Source organism: Pseudomyrmex gracilis, unplaced genomic scaffold (assembly GCF_002006095.1).
Source record: "Pseudomyrmex gracilis isolate BER0280 unplaced genomic scaffold, ASM200609v1 scaffold_2103, whole genome shotgun sequence".
Taxonomy (NCBI): Eukaryota; Metazoa; Arthropoda; class Insecta; order Hymenoptera; family Formicidae; genus Pseudomyrmex; species Pseudomyrmex gracilis.
Window position 1 is genome coordinate 115 of NW_018022687.1, and position 19,096 is coordinate 19,210.

Genomic DNA, 19,096 nt, shown 5'->3' on the forward strand with positions numbered 1-19,096 from the left:
CGAGAGATGTTAAACCAATTCTGGGACACCCTGTATATATAACTTATATTTATCGTTTAGTACGTTGAAATTTTGTTGTGTACGATCACACAACTTACTACAGTTAGTTCATACATTCTCCATACATTGCTCTAGTCAACATAAATTAATAATATATATATGTATATTATGTGTAAAATGAGGTAACATAAATAATGTGATAACGGTATTTGTATAAATGTGATGTGAAACTTTAAGTTTTTCCTATCTCATAATATATATCTTTGATATATTAATATATATCTTCGTTTATGCTCAAAAACTAAGATATTTCTTTCGAATCTATTAATATCAGGAAAAAGATCTAATTAGCTTTAAAAAGTTACATCAACCAAAGCTTCATTTCAACTAAACATTTTCCTGCGCTATTTTATCATTTTGTACAATAATCTATATATAATATATAATTACAAGTGGTATAATAAAAACATTATTTATCGAATATTTTTATCTTATAAGATAGAATTATAACCGGTAATGTCACACTGATTTCATTATTGACGCCATTTTCACAGGAGCCTCTTCACTCCCGCAGAAAAGGCGGAGCTTTTACACGTTTGCAGCTTGGCGACACGTTTGAAGTTAGCTACTAGCAGTCCATATACTTATATAGTCAAAAGATAAAAGGATAACAGTTTGAATCTTTGCTATTTAACAAAAACGCAAACCACAAAATTTATAACTTAAAATTTAAGCAAATTACTTAAACATTTTACAATTTAAGCTTTTTTTCTCTCTCTATAGTCCTGTATGTAGTGAACTGTCTGCTTGATAGATGTAACTTTTAAGTCAGTAGTAAGTAAGTTTTAAGTAAGTATTTTTGCATTTTTTTATTTGTGCTTCTAATTTGGAGATATGTGACAATAAAGTTTAGAAGTGAGAAATTCACGTTTAAGAAACATTATTATTATTCCAATAAGAAGAAAGGTAGAAGCAATGACGAGCTGTATATCTGATGTTCGAGTAAAATTCTTTATTCAGAGAGAGAGAGATTTGACGTTTCGATCCACTATGGGATCTTCAGTGTCTATGCACATTATTACAAAGGTCTTATTCCAAAAGAATTGACTAAAGTCACGTGACTTTAGTCACGTGTTGTTTTTCCACTCCTCCCTCTCACTAGTTTTTGATTTTCATGTGTTATTTCTGACATCTCTCTAATGTATATTATATGGTTTGTAAAACGTATATACTAGCTTTCATCGCGGTGACAGGTTGTATTCATTGACACAACACGGTAAAATAAAAACAATAATAAGGCATGTACGTAGCGCGCGCCTGTGTTGTGCTAGTATTTTTAAAAACAGCAATTTTTATATACAAACAGTAAATAAATGGAATATTTTTAACAGGGTGATTCCGGTGGTCCACTTGTTGACAATAATACTCATACCTTGATTGGTCTCGTATCCATTGGTATTCCGTGTGCTCTAAACTATCCAGATGTTTTCACAAGAGTATTCCATTATAAAGAGTGGATTGCCAAAACAATGGAGAAAAATAATGCGAGCAGCATCGGCCAGTTGAGTATCATTCTTTATTGTTTGATGTATCTGTGCACTCACTTGTACAAAATAGTACATTAATTTATTTTTATATTGTATCAACTATATATAACATCAATGTTAGGTTAACTACATATTTTAATAAATAAAGTACACCAGTTGTAAACAAATAAAATTACATTTATTGTAAAATAATACTTTTTTTTACATAATTTCACTTTTATCCGCAAATTTGTATTTTTTCAATTTCAAACTGATTTTAGCGAAAAAGAACATCAAAAACTCGTTATCACGTTACTAAAATGTTTTAATATATAATGTAAGTCTGTTATGTATGTACACAGCGCGCGCGTCAGGAATTCGAAGAGTAGGCGCGGGGATCGGAGGAGGCCGTACGATTCGTACGGCGCTTGTTGGCGAGCAACCGCCCCGCTTGCCCTCCGATCCCGCGCCTACTCTTCGAATTCCTGACGCGCTGTGTACATATGCATTATTAACAACACACGTTGTGATGCATATTACACGTTGCGTTAATCGTTCAATTACTACGGCGATATTGACGGGATGTAATTTCCGCATGTTGGGAAACCTTGTGGGACAGGCGGAAGATCATGCGGTTCTCCAACGTGGAACACATTAGCCATGCCTAGTACCAGATGGAAGATAAAGTGACAATGAAAAATCCAGTAACCTGCGAGCAAAAATCGTTCGATTGAAATTTCGCTGGTCAATTAACGTCGACTTCATAGTTCGGTTTTTTTCTACAGTGTTGAAAACTAGTAACAAAGTCTATTACTCACCGGGATTGTTTGCACGGAAACGTACAATTGCGTATCCCTTACTCGGTACAGAAATAGTATCCTTAAACGGCGGTACGGAGATTCTTCTTGGCAGAAGACCCTCCTCATCCATTTTCTTTATTTCGTCTACAGTAGCTCCAGTTCCGTTGTTCGGAACGCCCATGGATATTATATTAAAAGCGTAGCCGTGCAGATGGAACGGATGATACAAGTTGGGAGTTTCGGCTAAAACAAAGAGAGAATGTACAATAGTTTAAAAATTAATTGAAAAGAGAGAAAAATTTTTTTCCATAGAAAACAGAACAAGACGGGAAAGAGCGGATATGTACCATAAGAAGACATACGTGCTTACTTGCGTCAATTAAGACGAGTTCGACAATGCCATTGAATGGTAGTTCTATGACGTGCGTGCAACCGCACAATTTCCCATCTACGCAGTAGTCCGGTTTGTGCGTGCTATTACAGATCATATCAGACGGAATATCGTTTGCTTGAGAAAGTAACGGTGACGGTGGTAAACGGAACGAAATATCACTGAGAGTAGCGGCCGAATGAGTGGAACGAGGCGCAACTGTTAATCGCACACACAAAAGTGCAACATTAGAAGAAACAGAATTATCCTCGCATGAGCCGTTACTTTGTTTCGTGATCTTTCGACGGATCTTTCGATTTTTTGTTTCTCACCTACAAATAGTTCGAAATTGTTGGGCGCGAAGAGTTCTTCGATATTATATTGATAGAATTTGAACGGTAGGTAAAACTTGGCGTCTGGCGTTTCTTTAGCAATGTCTCTGTCGACCTCAACCGCGCTCTTCAAATTGCCAACGCAAATCGCGTTTGGCCTCGCACGATCGCACTGACCATCAAGTGGGTTCAATACCTTTTATACACAAACAACGGAATTATTTTATTTTCCGATATACTGACGTAACACACAAGTAGAACATATGCGCGAACAACTTACAATCCCTTCGGGAAGCGGATCGTTTAAAGTGGGCGCAGGTGTTGACGGTGTATTCGATGCAGCACCTTCGTACTGTAACACAGCTAACTGTTGAATAGCCTTGGTTTTGCAGGATGCGATTCCACGAAGTTGAATCCAGTAAGAATTGACTTTATTATTTGCATTCACAACAAAGTCATAGCGTTCCCCTAAAACAATTATTCGAAAATTCAATAAATATTCCTTCCTTAGTCCTCAAATATTATAATTTACTTTTATGTTTCTGTGTAAAAACAACAAACAAACAAAATACCTGCAACGCTAATTATAGAAGTCACTATGGTGGGTTCGACCAAGACACCGTCCATTGCTATGATAGTGAGATTATGACCCTCAACGGTTAAAATTGAAGAACAAGTCGTGCAGAACGCATTTATCATACGGAATCGATAGCGAGAGTTACGTTCGACGCGAAAAATCTCGCGGTTGATTATATTACCAGTTTCCGGATCCTGCGATCACGTTTACAATAAGTCTTTGCAGTGTAACATTATTCTTATAGCGTTATTTTTTTATTGTTTCTTATTTAAAAAAAAAAAAAAAAAAAAAAAAAAAAAAAAAAAATTATCTGATTCCGTGCACGCGTATAAAAGATTAAAGGAAATTAAATTTTACTTGATATTGTCCCCTGCCGTTGATCAGAAAAGTATTCGGGTCTTGGAACTGCGTATTTCTGAGACCACCGGGTATTCGCTCCGAAGCTAATTCGTGCATCCAATCGTTGATTACAACTGTGTGACGCGACAAATCATAATCGTACGAGTTACTGTTAACATCGCGTTTCTGCGACTGACGTACAATAAGGCTCCCAAAGACTCCATCCATTTTTTGTAATCCAGAATGAGAATGCCAGAAGTGAGTGCCGGCGTTGTCCGCGTTAAACTGATATCTGAAAGAGAAATATTTAGTAAAATACAAAATTGTAAAAAACTTTGATAATATTCTTGTGTTTCAAAATTTAACTCGACATATATATAAATTGATTAGTACACACATAGAATTCCGTTTTGAAACCGGAATGTGCATTACCTAAATGTACTTAGCGCGGAAATGGGACACTGAGTTACGAGGTCCGGACCGTCGTAATATTGAGTGTCGCGTTGAAACAATCCGTGCCAGTGAATTGTTAGTTCCTCGCTCTCCAAATTATTTACGACGTCAACCACGACTTTGTCGCCCTCGCAAACATCGATAGAAGGCCCGGGCAGCATACGATTTACCGTTATAATGGCCCGTTCCACTCCATCAGCGGACACACATTGACAATTGTTGCAGAAGGTGTTGGTTTTGTTCACTTTACACAGATCGCAAGCCCTGAAACAAACAACGAATATCTTACACGGTCAATGATAGTGTTAGTATTAACAAATACATTTATATAGATTCGATAAAAGAAGATAAAGTCAGATAATATTCATAATTAAAATTATAAAACTGTATCTCATGCTGAAATACTTGCACTCTGTAAATTAATGTCTGCAATCTTATGATGATATAGCGTCTTATATTATATTATATTATATTTTTCGATTGGGCTTTGAATCAGCGATTAGTGCTGCTCTGCCTCGCCTTTTGAATTACAGTTGTTGAATCAAAAATGTGAATTCTATTAGTTGCTTTTAATTTGTACACATTGTATTCAATAAAGTTATTATTATTATTATTATTATCATCTGACATATTGCATGCGCGATTAATTAAATTCTAATTACTCGGAAAAGAACTGCGAGGAACACGATCACACAGATGCAAAGCATAAATATCGAGTTTCTGAAAAAAATGTCTGAGACACAAAAGAAGAATTTGGAAAGTTACGTCATCTGACTAATAAAAAAAACCGAAATACTGCGTAGAATTATATAGAAAACATTTGAGAAGAAGACACAATGACATTTCAAACAACCGACCTCTTAAACGACGACTACTTAGACGATTTCCAGATCTTCGAGATTTTCGTTTCCACAAAATTGCATTCTTGTAAAGATCTCGGCTGATGTCCAATATAATATTTTGAAGCTATCGAATAACGTCCGGCTTATTCGTCGAATAATGTTAGACACGCACGCGATTATAAATTACAACAATAACAAGTGATGTCAAATATATTAGTGAAGAAAAATATTTATCAACTACCTGGTAAGTGTATAATACATGTTCACAGTAAAACGGTAATAACAAGTTTTGGGTTTTTCGTCGTCATTGCAAGTGCGCGCACACTCGAGAGGACTCGATAAGTTTGGCACGTCATCGGGCGGATCTACTTCCCAGCAATATAATTCGACTTCCGGTCTTTGATCGTCAACTCCTCCGACTATGACGGGCCGTAGACGTTCTACCGAGGATTCGGCATTGTCGATGTCTTCGATCGGAACTTCGATCGACGCGGGGTCTCTTATCCGCTTCTCGTCGTCTGCGATCTGCGATCTGACTCCTGCAACTAGTGCGATTTCTTTTTCATACTCAAATTAACTAATTATATTTTATGTAAAACATTATTTCGAATTAGTTATATATACATGTTAATAAATATAGTGTACCTACCACAATAAATTAATGTCGCGCAGAAGATCAACCGATAGATCGTACACATTATTGCAAAGTGACTGACTCTCGACGAGACTCGTTACATCAAGATCCGCTTTTATATACCTTTAACGCTCTATATTTGGCTTATAAAAATATAAATCTTAGGCTTAAATATATCCTGCTGTTTTGTAGATGCACGGTTTTATCAGTTTCTTTACAATTCAATATCTCGTTTCGACAAAATGTTTATCAAAAGATTACTTAGAAATTCGTAAAGAAAAAAATCATAATCTATACCTCGTAATATATACGGTATAGTGACGTCAAAGATTTTTACCGATTTTAACGTGTCTACGCGTGAGACGCAAAACTATTTACTGACAGCGCGTCAATAAATAGCATTATAAGTCCATAAATGTCTATGCGAATTTATGATAAGAGAATCTAGGACAATATGTTTCCTGGTAGCAACGAGTAAATTTGATTTAGTACGTTTCTTATCATTAATTATTCGCTCTATAGAACGTTGCCTTATATATTATCTCACATGTTGATCTTAACAGATTTCAGTCTGTTGGCAATATATATTATTATAATGAAAAAAATAATTTATCGCAAAAATCTTTACGCGATATACGCAAAATTGATAAAAGTTTCAAACTTTATCGCATCTAAGACGTCAAGCTTGTGCAAAAACAGAATTTACTATCCGATGACGTAACGTGATTGACAACAATAAATTAATTTGACACGTAAATGAGAACGCAATCGGTATACATGTGTATCATACGAGTCTCATTTAAACTTCAATTTGTACATACATGTTTACGTACATACTAGTGTACGCAACATAATACTAATTTTACGTATCTATATCTTTTATGACTTACCCACATATTAACAAATGTACGTAATACTAGCTTCAGATTCGAATAGTTAAGTAGTCACATGTGTGCCTTCAACTTTTTAAATCCACCTTAATGTTTTAGCGTTTTTTGGCACTTTAGACGTTAAAAAACTAATACCGATGTCGAATCTGTAACCAAATTTTCTGAAAACTGGTTTAGAAAATGCTTCGCAGTATTTTCAAGAAGAAGAAACGTAGTTGCGATACAAATAGTACATCATGACGTATTAACACCGAATAACACGCAATAAAATTAAGTGTACCAAAAAATAAAACACTCAGTGATAATGAACTCTCATTTAAGAGCTTAATTAGATAGATTTTAAGTGGTTTAATCAAAAAATTATGTTGTCGACTGAAGACCGAGAAACGATACTTCAGTGACGACGGTTACGTTGGAACTCCGATCGTGTATCTATAGATAGATTTTACACGTTACTGGTGCCCTTATGGCTCAGTGGACCCTTACAGCTAGTCCGATTTTACACGTTATCCCCATAGACGTAGAATATATAGACTGCGCGTTCCCTATCCTTGCCATGTTAAAAAAATGTCTTCAACGTTGAGAGAGACAGCTGGTGTTGAACAGTAGCCTCATCTTTGTCTAGCAAAGTAGTGGGGAAAAAAGAAGTCTTCGCTGATTGATAGAATAGTAGTGGAAAAGTGGGGATAGAAAAATAGTGGGGCTGAAGAGGAATGAAAGAGATTAAGGGGTGATGGCAGGTTATATATATATAGGCGGTATGAAACAGTAGGCCCTGATCCCACCACAGACATTGATAGACAGAGAGAGAGTTACTGTTCAAAGTATGTTGTCTTTGTCAACCATGAAGACATCTTTTCAGCCAAAACGCGCAGTCTATATATTCTACGTCTATAGTTTCTCCCTAACATAGACTGTTTACAATTTACATAGATTTCATGTTACTCCGAATATAAAACTGTTTACGATATAACACATTTGGGATAAGATTCTACAATGCAGAAGATGTTTTGATTTAGAACAGATCTGTGGATTCTTAAAGATTGGTCTTTTAGATACAAGATTATTGCAATAACTCACTTTATTCTCAAAATTGTATAACAGCTACAAACTTTGAACGTTTTTAATCATTTTTAAGTTTAGCTTATATATAAATGTCCCTACTACTGTGCCAGCAACTTCATATACGCGCTAAACACTTACATTGTGATATATGGTATTACAAAAATTATAAATTAAAAGATTATAAAAATATATTTTTAAATATGAATAAAAAAAACTTAATGACACACATTTACTCACAGTCACTCCGGAACCGACTCTAAGGAAGTACATGAAAATTTGAAATATACGCACATTAAATATCGGAGATAGCTAGGAAGGAAACTTCGATCTTAGAACTAACGCTAGCTTTATGCGTGTAAAGTCAATAAATGTATAAAACTTAAAAATTAATAAAAAACCAAACATTGCGCAAATTGAGTCATTAAGTATAAAAACTTTTGACATATATGTGTCTAAAATATATAAATATATAAATATATACATATACATATATGTATATATATATATAAGTTTCATACACTTATTAATCCAATATAATAAACATACATTATAAGTCTTCTTTCAAACTTTTGAAAAAAAAATATCTATATTCTTTTTTCTAATAGAATAAATAAAAAGAAATCTACACAAAAGCAAAAATAGTTAATAAAAACAACTCGTTTTTGGTCCGTTATTGTTTTAATATTGTCAAAAAATATAAGAAAGTAAACTAAAACCGTAAAAGAAAAAGAAACAAAAATCACTTGCTACAAATTTATACAAAAAATAGAATAAAAAATATAAAAGTTGAAAATATTGTCGCGTCATTTTACATTTACGCCAGATCAAAATGTAAAACTTATAATTAAAATCGTAACTCTCAACCACTCAGGTTTTGCAGTCGTAATAACTCCACTATTAATAAATAAATGAATAAATTATTGCCACTATGTATATCATTGCAAACTTGTTGTTGTTTTGTTTTATAATAAAGCCTGGTTTACACTGATCGTTTAAAATAAGTATATTAAATACTGTATTCATATTATCAGATTAAATTGGCTTGGTCTCAATAATGTCATATTACGATACGCCTTCTTCACGCGTATCGTAATATCAAAATGGTATTTGTATCAAGCATATTTATAAATTACATTCTAAGATGTTTTTTGAGTTTGAACCGCGTGTCATTTTTATATATTCATATTGGTATAAAAATGACACTAACGCGGTTTAAACGTCTTGGAATGTTAATACAACACACCGCGAAAGCATCAAATATTACATTTATAATGATGTAAACTCCAGCGAATTATACATTGAGAAACAAATTTTATTTAATTCGCGTATTAAAAAGATATACGGTGTAAACTAGGCCTATATCAGTCTATTAATAACACGTACACAATTACGTAATTTATTTTGTCAATTATCTGCAATTGCTAATAAAAAAAATCTCTACATTAGAGCCCAGTGCGATTCTTTTTTAATTACCCCGGGTAATTGAGAGTTAAATTAATTATAAATAAATACATGTGCCAAAGAAACAGTTAATGTAACATTTCCGTTTGACTTGTGTGATGTCAAAATAATTTTCGACCGCTTACCACTTATTATATCTTCTATATCTATTATATCTCTAAACACATTTGGAACAACTACTTGCTAGTAAGAACTTCACCACTTATCGTGTGTGCTTGCAGACTCTTACAGACTCTCGTGAAGAAGACCATGTCTTTGAAAAGCGCGAAATCTAACATACGATTTAGAACATTTAGTACAAACGTAGCATTTTTCGTTATTGTTGTATAATATGTTGTGCACTATCTTCAGATGTTGAGCCAATGACGATTTATGTCTGTAAATCGTGTATATTAGTGTATAACAAATAATTTCTATCAAAAGAGCAAATCAGAATTTATTGCTTATCCGCATTCTTACTTATATCTTTTTTGGCAGACGGTACAATCGTAACTCTCTTCGGTAAGAAAGGTGCAACGAGTAAAATGTTTTCTAAACTGATTTTTTCCATTAAACAATCTTCTACAGTCAGTGCATTGGATAAGAAACAATTAGTGTATTGGATAAGACACAGATCTGAAAGACAAAACAATATATAAAATATACGTATGTCATATCTTTATCAAAGTATTTAAGAAAGGTTTATCTATGTATGTAAATAAATTATTATTATTATAAATTAATAATAACACAAGAAGAAGATTCTTCGGGCTCAGGAGTCTTTAGACTAATGAGTGAAAATAAATTGGGTTGTAAGAACCGTTTTGTTAATTATATATATATATATGTATGTATAGGAATTATATATGTGTATACATATATATATAATTAATTTTTTTCAAAAATTATTTCGAATTATATATGTGTATACATATATATATATATATAATTAAGCACATTCTCTGCATAACATCTTGCAAAACGGCTCTTACAACCCAATTTATTTTCATTTATTATTATTATACTTTTGGGAGTTTTCTACTATTATATACGTGTAAAACGTGAAATTACTTTATGATAATTGCGAGATCATCTTCCACTTACCTTCTTTGTTTTCCTGTGGCTCACATGTATCATTAGAAACAGATGTATCAATCAAGACATCGGTTTGAGTAAGCGTTTTGTCTTGCGAAATTGATTTTTCCTCATCGAAAACATTCATATCTTCTGTAAATTTTAAACAATTTGTTAAATCATTATCGTACGAAACAACTGTAGAATAGAATACGGATGTAAGTTACTTTGCTCTATGACCAGCATGTTCGCATTGTTTTCAATTGTGTTTGTTAAATTGTTGCCATGATTTTCCTTTGCAATGTTTATCTCTTCGAAGTTCTCGCAGAAGAAACTCTTCTTGAAGGATTCCCGGAGCCAAGTTTCGCCAAGTATGTAATCATAGTCGTCCATTATAAAATCGGAACATACGTAAGGCGTTAAATATTCCATTTTATCGTCGATTGTTGAAAGTGAATCATTGAAGATGATGTTGTCTTCGTTGCAAGAAGTGCAGTTGGCGTAAGTGCAGGGATGTAACAGTTCCGGATCGAATAAGATATTTACTCCGTTGTTGTTATTCATCGATTCGATCAAGGTGCAATTTATAAAATCTTTTTCGAACATTTGCTCCATTGCATCAGACTCGATTGACTTTTCAGAAATAACAGGATTGCTGTTTACGTCGTAGCATTTTTGTGAACTGTTTGTCTCGTTGTTGATAGAAAAACTATTGGAATCGTTGAACGTCGTTCCGATTTTGCTGAAATCGTTCTCGCAATTCGAAGTATTCGATTCGTGGCTGGACTGAACAGGTGCGTTTGTGTCGAAGACAATATTAGCGAATACATTTGGAGAAATATTCATTGCAGTGTCAGAGCTTGAAGTTTTAGTATTCGAGTTTGAAGATGCTGTCTTTCTTGTTTTGTAAGTCGTCGCTTTTTTCGACTTCTTGAACGAATGCTTTTTAGATTTATTGGATTTCGATTTCTTCCTTGACGAATTTTCCTCGCAATTCGTCGAATCGTTCGTTTGATCGACTCTTGCCTTTTTGTTTCTGTTATTATTCGAATCGTACGTGTCGCATTGTTTATCCAGCGGATTGTGCAGTTGTTTCCTCTGATGATGTAATATCTTGTTGGTTTCCTTCTCGAAGTTGGTGTTGGATACAGTATTCAGTGCGGAATGGAAATTTATACTTTTCGCATTGAACGCGAAGAAGGTTTGAATTTTACTTGTACTGAAATTGTCATTTCTGTCGTTTTTCTTCGTTCTCAGTATAATGGGAATGTTTTTTGTGTGCATTTTTTTCAGATTTTACAGCGACCGGAGTTCTCTGTTACTTCTTGGCTAGGGATGTCTGCGTGTTTTTTTCGGCTAATAAAAAAGAACGTCTATTTTTACCTGTCGTTAAAATTACGTTTACAAATTGTTTTTAAATTACGCATCATATACTTTTCGACAATTTTATATGTTAAATATATTGTTTTTTTAAACAAACTATTTTTTATTTATTTCTTTTCATTTATTTTATTTTTTATATATATTTAACTTAAAAAAATTTTTTTAATATTTTTTATTTATAAATTTATTTGCACTCTTCAACCGATTTTTTATTTATAATTATACTCTTAATTATAATTCAGTTAAACACATGTAATTTTAGTATACAATTAAAATATCGCGATTACATTGAAAATTATGAGGTTAATTGATAAGAATAAGTTAGCGGTTAATGTGGTTTTTGTTAAGTTAAGATAACGGTTATAATTTAGCATGTAAATTAGTAAGAGGTATTTGTAAGAGATATTTGTAAAAAAATTAAGTGAAATTCTTAGGAAAGTCAATAAATGTATTGTTATCTATTAATTTATATAGTAAACAAATTATACGTATGTATTGTATTCCAATGTATAAGTATGAGTCACTCTTCACCGAATGTGCAACGAGTACGTAGTATTCGCGGAATCGAAATTAGTAGAAAGCTCATTATGTGTGTGCGCGTGTGTACGTGTAAGTTTTACGTTAACGGAGATTGTTATAAAATGCGCATGCGAAGTGCGTCAAGTGAGTCATCGGCAATTGTTACAATTGTTAAAACACAGATCAAAACTATACTCACACAGTACGTAGCAGCCCGGAGAAAAACTGCGCAGCGAACATCAACAAAATGACATATCACGTAACAAACAAATGTCGCTGCGATCAAAGCTGGTTTGTCCTCACTTTGTCCTTGCTTGCACCTTGTTTATTTTATCACTTGAGAGATGTTCACACTCGAAGCATTTTGACGATTTTTCAAAAGAAAACGTGAACTGTGTCGAAAGCCAAGGGGTCGCGAAGAACTTCCGTATCTTTTCGCCGTCAACGACCACCGGCGACTGGGCCCGGACAGGAACGAACATTCGTGGTGCCAAAGCGCTTCACAACGCCAGTCCTAGTGAAATACAAGCCGGTCTTTCTCTCCTTGAGAGAACGATAATAAAAAAAATGATAATCTTACGGGGCGCTCGAAACCGTAAACAACGTGACGTAATCCCCGGCGTGAGGGATAACGTCTCTCTTTGCCCGAACTATTCCTTCAGGCTTGGTCGGTGTCGAGAAGCGCGATTTATCGCATCCTTTTGCGCATACCGCGTTTCTTGTATAAACAACACGGAAAATATTTTTTTATGACTACAGACCCTCCGAGGTTTGTACACAGAAGGTTCTCAGATTCTTTGGCCAGTATTCACAGTCGGATCTTAATTTTTAAGATCCGTCATTAAGTTTATGTTGAAATGGACCTGTAGCCAATGAGACAACCTGTACGGTGTCTTAAGACGAACTTAAGATGATCTCGAATACAAGATCAGATTACGCGTTCTCAGTCATATTTTACGAAATATCCTCGCAATTAGAGATGTTTGCGTCAGTTTTCTTCAATTCATCGCAGACGAATGCGAGCGAATTGAGTGTAATGTGTGTGTGTGTGAGAGTTTCCTATATAATATAATTTTACAGTTTATATGTATGAAATATATATACGCGAGCGAAAGAATTTTTATCTAACTTACCTGTTTGTCTGAGACAAAGGTAGAGTCATTCATGTGACTCTACATGAGAGTCACTGTATTCTGCGAATAACCATAAAACTAGATAACAGATTTATAACCTTTCTTAAGTTACAATAACCTTTGCGAGCGGAGAGAAAAGATTTGATTTAAATTGCAGTACACTTATTGTTGAAGGAAGTAATTGAATTTTATCATTGATTACAACAGATGAACATTCGAGAATCATAGGTAGACTTTCTATACCGATAGAGACGCACAGTGGTAATTTTTAGTAACTGTTTGGTATTGTTTAAAAGAAAATTTACGTATTTTACTTTTTTTTTAAATAAAGTGTGAATTGTGTTTATTTTTCTGCATCAAGAACAGATCTCTTTTATACGATTAAAATATGATGTGGAAAAGTGAACATATTAAGCACAGAGATATGTAACATGTGGTAATAAAATATTTTTATTAAAATGAATAGAGTATTCGGTATATATAGCAATTCCAAAAACAATACTGTTTTACAAATTGTAAATGTAACTTGTTATGTGTCACAATAAACATGTGAAATAAATAAAAATGTATTTACTTGTTAACATGATGATGAACTTTACACATGTTCACTTGTATTAATCTTGCAATTATTCGATACAGGTAAACAATCACCAATCATTACTGTCGCTAACATCGTCGTTTCCATTCTTCAAACTGGAGAACAAGACATCCCTGACCTTCGGTCGTGGGTCCTCCTTGATTTTTGTTGGTATTGCCTCCACTTGTCCCAGCATCCATTCCAGTTCTGCGAAACGAAAAAATAAATTGCCTAAAGTAAACACTGTTTTTTGATTTGTCTCTTCTGTAATATTCCAGTCTTAAAATACACATATCACCTGCTTCGGTCAATTTCATTCCACGGAGTTCAAGCGGCCCGACAAATTGTTTCTCCATATTTCCATTGTGATAAATTAATATCGTGGGGAGTTTGCTGTCTGGCCAGTTGGCTATACAAGTGGTAGAGATGCTCTTCAAGAACTTTGTTGTGGGAAATTTTCTTGCCAAACTGGCAAGATGCTGATTAACTAAAGTACACAGTGGAATTCTGAAAACACGTTCAATTAATACTTCGATCAATGTTTTTGTGTTAAAAATTAAAAGTTGCATCGTAAAGTTGCGTACCCAGATTTATACAGATGCAAGATAACCCAGACGTCTTCCCCGGCGTTATTTACTTCTTGAATGTAATCCTCCGCCGTTATCTCACGCACTTCTCCATACTTGGACTTGCTTGCTAACTCCTTCATTTCTGCTATCCTTTTCCGTCTGTACTCCTCGAGAACTCGTTCGTCCTCTTCGTCCTCCAGTTCATCTAGCTCGTCCAAGGTCTTCTCTTCTAAATTGTTGGCAACTGTACAAGAAGACAAACAAATGTCAACAAACTTGCAAGCAACGTACGACCGACAAGAGTAAGAAACATAAATTACCACGTCCTGTTTTCTCATCTATAGTGTTCTCCAAGAGATTCACTATCTGATCTTCGGTAACTTCCTGTTCCTTCTGCTTTTCGGGTATAATACCCCTCTTTCTGAGAATGTCATTCCACTCGGTATCTTCATTTGGATCTTGCTACAAGTTTAAGATAAACTTGGAATCACTTGTCAATAAATCAGCATAAAATAGAAAAAACGACAAAATTGTTTCAATCTGTGTTATAAAACGATAAGACAAAACATTTTTCCGCCCACAGTCTCGTTACCAAATAAGGAGTCACGCGTGACTACTCTTCTTAACCTCTTTTTGACGTGGCAGGATATTCTTACAAAGTTTACTCACCATTTTGGAAAACTGTTGTTAAATATTTCTCTTCCACCGATTCGTTCTCAATTGATTTTATAGTCTGTATTTTTCAAATACATGAAATTTCTCCGATTACGTGTGTAAACGTTAAAAATTATTGCAACATGGGAGAAAACCCAACAGCTGATCTGTCTGACTGGTTTCCTACCACAATGAAACGTTACGTGTGCAATGTGTCACTGATGCAGTCACGTGTACACACATGTATACGCGAATAAAAACGTGAAATATTGAAATACTCAATTCAGTTTTAGGATCTTTTGATTTCTTCAGGTCGATTAAATGTTAATATGTTTTTATTTTCTTTGTTACATTATTTTATTACAATTTTAGACGTAACTTATTTTACCTAAGATATGTCGTCACACATGCACTATACATGACAACATCCAGAGAATTAGATTATTTTTTATTTATTAGATTAGATTACGTGATTCATACTTGTTTGGCACTTTTCTGAAAAATTACATATCAGTCTTTTATGTCTGTACAACATGTGATATTTTAACCAAATACTTTTGCAGACAAAGTACGCGTCTTGTAATCTCATTGTGCATTATTTATAAATAAATAAAATACGTGTATAACTTATGTGTTAAAAATGTATGCCCATTTAATTAAATAATAAATAAAAAAGTAAGTCGAGTAAAATTATTAAGTTGTTATGCTTACGTATACAAATATACATAAATCTTGCAATTAGTCACAAGGTGGTAAAAGTTGTGTGTATATATGTAACTAAATAAAATATACGTAACTAAATAAAATAATAAAAAACACAAGTATATCTTAACTTGAGACACTACAGTAAACTGCGTCAATTTAAGGAATACTTTTTACAAAACTGCCTATTTGTTCTCCTGACACGTCTCGTTCGATTGTTGGGTTTTGGTCTCAACCGGAAGCGCGAGCGTGGCAATCGCAGCGCACAACGCGGTTGTCGCGTAGATGGCCATTGCTCCCGTGATGGACCATTGCAAATATACCTGCGCTATGTACGGAGTGACCATGGCGCCGATTCGGGCCATCGCGCTGCACGCGCTCACGCCTATGCTTCGCAAATGCGTGGGATACATTTCCGGCGTGTACACGTACGCCGCTTGAAACACACCGGCGATCAGACTTCTGGCCAGAAAGACGGCGATGGTCAACGCCGCTCTGCTCAGCACGCAAGTTCTGCTCAAGAAACAGATCACCACGGCGAACATCACCAACTGACAGGCCATCGTCTTCTGCCTGCCTATTTTCTCGATCGCGAACACGGTCGAGAAAATACCGGGAAACTCCGCCAACGTTGTCCACAGTAAATCGATGTAGTCGCTGCGATGTAATTGACACTCGAGCTGACATGTGTTTTCGTCGGTGTCAACGTCCCATGTGCCACACTGCTCCGAGGATGTGTGAAAAAGTTCGGTGGTCATCAGCACCACTCCGTAGTAACAAAACGCTGTGCTCATCCTGATCATTGTAATAACGTGCGTTTAAAAAATATTTATATATATCTTTTCCTTTCATTAAAGTGAGTCTTGGAAAAATATAGAGATAAAATCTTTGTATTTACCATACGAGCCATAACAAAGCGGATGTTTTGCACATTTCCTTGCTGAGAACGTCTTTGAATCGGCCGTGACTAGCTTGATAAAACCGATCCATAACTAGTCTGCCCAGAGGCAACGATTTTTTATTCTCTTTAGCTACACGCTCTAAAGTCGAAAGCGCGAGATCGGTTCTTCCATTTGTCATATCGAATACCATGGATTCTGGAAGCCACTGCAATCGCACAATAATAGATAAAATAGTAAAGCAAAAACGAATAATGTGTGTAAACAAATAATGGAGAATATACAAACCGGCGTTATTATAGCGAAAATGAATAGCGGAATAGATGACAATATAAGAAGCCATCTCCATCCAAAAGTGGGCATAACAATCAATGCAATTGCTACCTCGAAACAAGCTCCTAAAGCCCAGAAACACTAGTAACAAAATGCTTTTATTAGCACATACACACGTTGTAGTAACTTCAATCATATCATATCACTTATATTTGGATCCACAGATTCCCAAACTTACGTCCAACAGAATAACGCATTTTGCTCGTTGTTTCGCCGGCAGAAATTCTGCGTACAATGTCACTCTGCAAAAAAAAAAGGCACGTATGAATAGTAACAAGGTGATGCGAAGCAAGCAAATTACTGATCTTCAAGAAAAAACTTACCAAATACTTACGATTGTGGCACACAACCAATAGCAAATCCCACAATTCCTCTAAGCACTAGAATCCAGAAGAAAGTTGGTGCAAACGAACTTAGAAACGCATAGAAAGATAGCAGCACCGCGCATAAAGTTAAAGCTTGCTTGCGCCCGTACTTATCACTCAGATTATTCCAAACAGTGGAACTCAACATCATACCAAGGAAGACTACCTAAAAAATCCAACTTTTGTAATAGATAATACATTTTCTTGTAATACAGTTGCTAACAAAACATAAGGATCCAAATTCAAACAGTACTGTTGTGGTCAGTGCTTGTTGATATCTAGAAATGCCCCAATCGCAATGTAGAGATGGACTCAAGATACTCAGTATTGTGATCTCCATACTGTCTACCATCCAACAAAGACCAGTGAACAAAGACAATTTTACTTGAAACTTTCCAAAACCCATGGCATTGATAGCTTGTACCACAGTGAATGTATCTGTCAAATAAAAAAGACAGTTTTCAATATAAGTTTTAAAACTTAGAAATATATTTTTGTTTTATATATTCTGATTGTTAATAATTTTTTTAATTATTCCAAGTTGATTTTTCTATAATTTCTTTATATTGTTTTTATACACCTTATTATTTTATACATTCGTACTTTTATTACATACACACACATAAATATATACACACAAAAAAGCATATTAAACATTAGATATTTAAACTGTGTGTTCTTATTATATACAGTTTATAAAGAAATGTACAGACCTCATTTCTTGTGCACATGCATGTCTAGTATACACAATTGCCAAAGGCGAGATCCAGTATTGTCAGTAGAATCGAAAGATAGCCACATTAGTAAAAACAACCACCTCCCAATGTTATGGTATCATGCGACACTTAAATATTTACATGATGTAAAGTTTCTCTTCTTTGTTTTTTTCATTGTTAAAGTTAAGTAAATCCTTCTGTACAATTAAGATAATTGAAAACATTATAATCAATTAGATATTTCTACATACTCTTCTTTATAAAAAAATAACAAAGATAATGTAATTAATAATAACATACCATCAGGTATAACCACAACAGAAGAAAGCTCCATGGAGCGTTCAGTAGCATTTTCGCAGCTTCTGTAGTTTGTACCTTGAACATTAACGTTTAGATCAGCACCATGTGCTTCTTCCAGCTGCTTGTACGGTTCGTGAGATTTTGTATCTGGATTCGACATGATTGCAAATCTTGAGTGCAGGTCACGACATTGCACGTAACTGTTGATCGTTTTGTAGGTTATCGTTCCAATTTATTGCGTGCATAAAATGTATTTCCTCAGAAATCTAGAGAATCACGTTTTTCTAATGACATTAATTTAATTGTTACCACTAATAAATCACGTCATCTTTTATTGTAACACAACACGTTTTAATCTCACGATTCAAGATAAATTATAACAAATGGAAAATACAACTCCACACTGCACACCTGTGCGTGGTGACACGCTCGATGCAGGAGCAGGGCCCGGGGCAGTGTTGTTGCGAAGTCGCGTTTTCGCGTATGCGCACTGTACAGCCAATTAGGTTCCCATAAAAGCTGTGTTTTCGCGCATGCGCCTTTAAATGTAGCATTACTGCCGTACTAACTTCGACATTATTAAGGTTCTGTAAAGACCCAAATA

General features: G+C 34.6%; 3 protein-coding genes across 5 annotated transcripts; all 3 read right to left on the reverse strand.

The window, feature by feature from the left end:
- Nucleotides 1–1,954: 1,954 nt before the first annotated feature.
- On the reverse strand, nt 1,955–5,990 carry LOC109862631 (laccase-4-like). 2 transcript variants are annotated; one of them, XM_020442720.1, is made up of 10 exons: nt 5,889–5,990; nt 5,481–5,784; nt 4,377–4,661; nt 3,963–4,236; nt 3,601–3,799; nt 3,309–3,496; nt 3,029–3,224; nt 2,697–2,915; nt 2,345–2,569; nt 1,955–2,235 (listed from the first exon to the last, which is right to left on the reverse strand). In XM_020442720.1, the coding sequence occupies exons 1-10, from the start codon at nt 5,935–5,937 to the stop codon at nt 2,090–2,092; spliced, it is 2,085 nt and encodes a 694-aa protein (XP_020298309.1). In that variant the 5' UTR covers nt 5,938–5,990; the 3' UTR covers nt 1,955–2,089. The 2 variants fall into 2 exon arrangements, with proteins under 2 accessions (XP_020298309.1, XP_020298310.1); XM_020442721.1 differs by having other exon boundaries at nt 5,481–5,778; nt 5,889–5,979.
- Nucleotides 5,991–13,811: 7,821 nt separating this feature from the next.
- LOC109862630 (viral IAP-associated factor homolog) lies at nt 13,812–15,357 on the reverse strand. The gene is made up of 5 exons (XM_020442719.1): nt 15,193–15,357; nt 14,844–14,985; nt 14,539–14,767; nt 14,253–14,461; nt 13,812–14,161 (listed from the first exon to the last, which is right to left on the reverse strand). The coding sequence occupies exons 1-5, from the start codon at nt 15,193–15,195 to the stop codon at nt 14,025–14,027; spliced, it is 720 nt and encodes a 239-aa protein (XP_020298308.1). The 5' UTR covers nt 15,196–15,357; the 3' UTR covers nt 13,812–14,024.
- A 101-nt stretch (nt 15,358–15,458) lies between these two features.
- Nucleotides 15,459–18,918, reverse strand: LOC109862628 (synaptic vesicle 2-related protein). Of its 2 annotated transcripts, XM_020442718.1 has the most exons (8): nt 18,493–18,582; nt 18,190–18,389; nt 17,730–17,914; nt 17,446–17,642; nt 17,290–17,353; nt 17,067–17,192; nt 16,778–16,986; nt 15,459–16,674 (listed from the first exon to the last, which is right to left on the reverse strand). In XM_020442718.1, the coding sequence occupies exons 3-8, from the start codon at nt 17,880–17,882 to the stop codon at nt 16,065–16,067; spliced, it is 1,359 nt and encodes a 452-aa protein (XP_020298307.1). In that variant the 5' UTR covers nt 17,883–17,914; nt 18,190–18,389; nt 18,493–18,582; the 3' UTR covers nt 15,459–16,064. The 2 variants fall into 2 exon arrangements, with proteins under 2 accessions (XP_020298307.1, XP_020298306.1); XM_020442717.1 differs by lacking the exon at nt 18,190–18,389 and having other exon boundaries at nt 18,493–18,918.
- Nucleotides 18,919–19,096: the final 178 nt, after the last annotated feature.

What these genes read in the sequence shown, in the direction of transcription:
- LOC109862628 (XM_020442717.1), bottom strand. Translation starts at nt 18,652, where the DNA reads ATGTCGAATCCAGATACAAAATCTCACGAACCGTACAAGCAGCTGGAA. An exon ending in TGTTGTGGTTATACCTGATG is followed by an intron (nt 17,915 to 18,492) that starts GTATGTTATTAT and finishes TTTATTTGACAG; the next exon opens with ATACATTCACTGTGGTACAA. An exon ending in AATGCGTTATTCTGTTGGAC is followed by an intron (nt 17,193 to 17,289) that starts GTAAGTTTGGGA and finishes TTTTGTTACTAG; the next exon opens with TGTTTCTGGGCTTTAGGAGC.
- LOC109862631 (XM_020442720.1), bottom strand. Translation starts at nt 5,937, where the DNA reads ATGTGTACGATCTATCGGTTGATCTTCTGCGCGACATTAATTTATTGT. An exon ending in CGCGACATTAATTTATTGTG is followed by an intron (nt 5,785 to 5,888) that starts GTAGGTACACTA and finishes AAATCGCACTAG; the next exon opens with TTGCAGGAGTCAGATCGCAG. An exon ending in ACTCGTCTTAATTGACGCAA is followed by an intron (nt 2,570 to 2,696) that starts GTAAGCACGTAT and finishes TCTTTGTTTTAG; the next exon opens with CCGAAACTCCCAACTTGTAT.
- LOC109862630 (XM_020442719.1), bottom strand. An exon ending in AGATGAGAAAACAGGACGTG is followed by an intron (nt 14,768 to 14,843) that starts GTAATTTATGTT and finishes CTTCTTGTACAG; the next exon opens with TTGCCAACAATTTAGAAGAG. An exon ending in AATGAAATTGACCGAAGCAG is followed by an intron (nt 14,162 to 14,252) that starts GTGATATGTGTA and finishes TTCGTTTCGCAG; the next exon opens with AACTGGAATGGATGCTGGGA.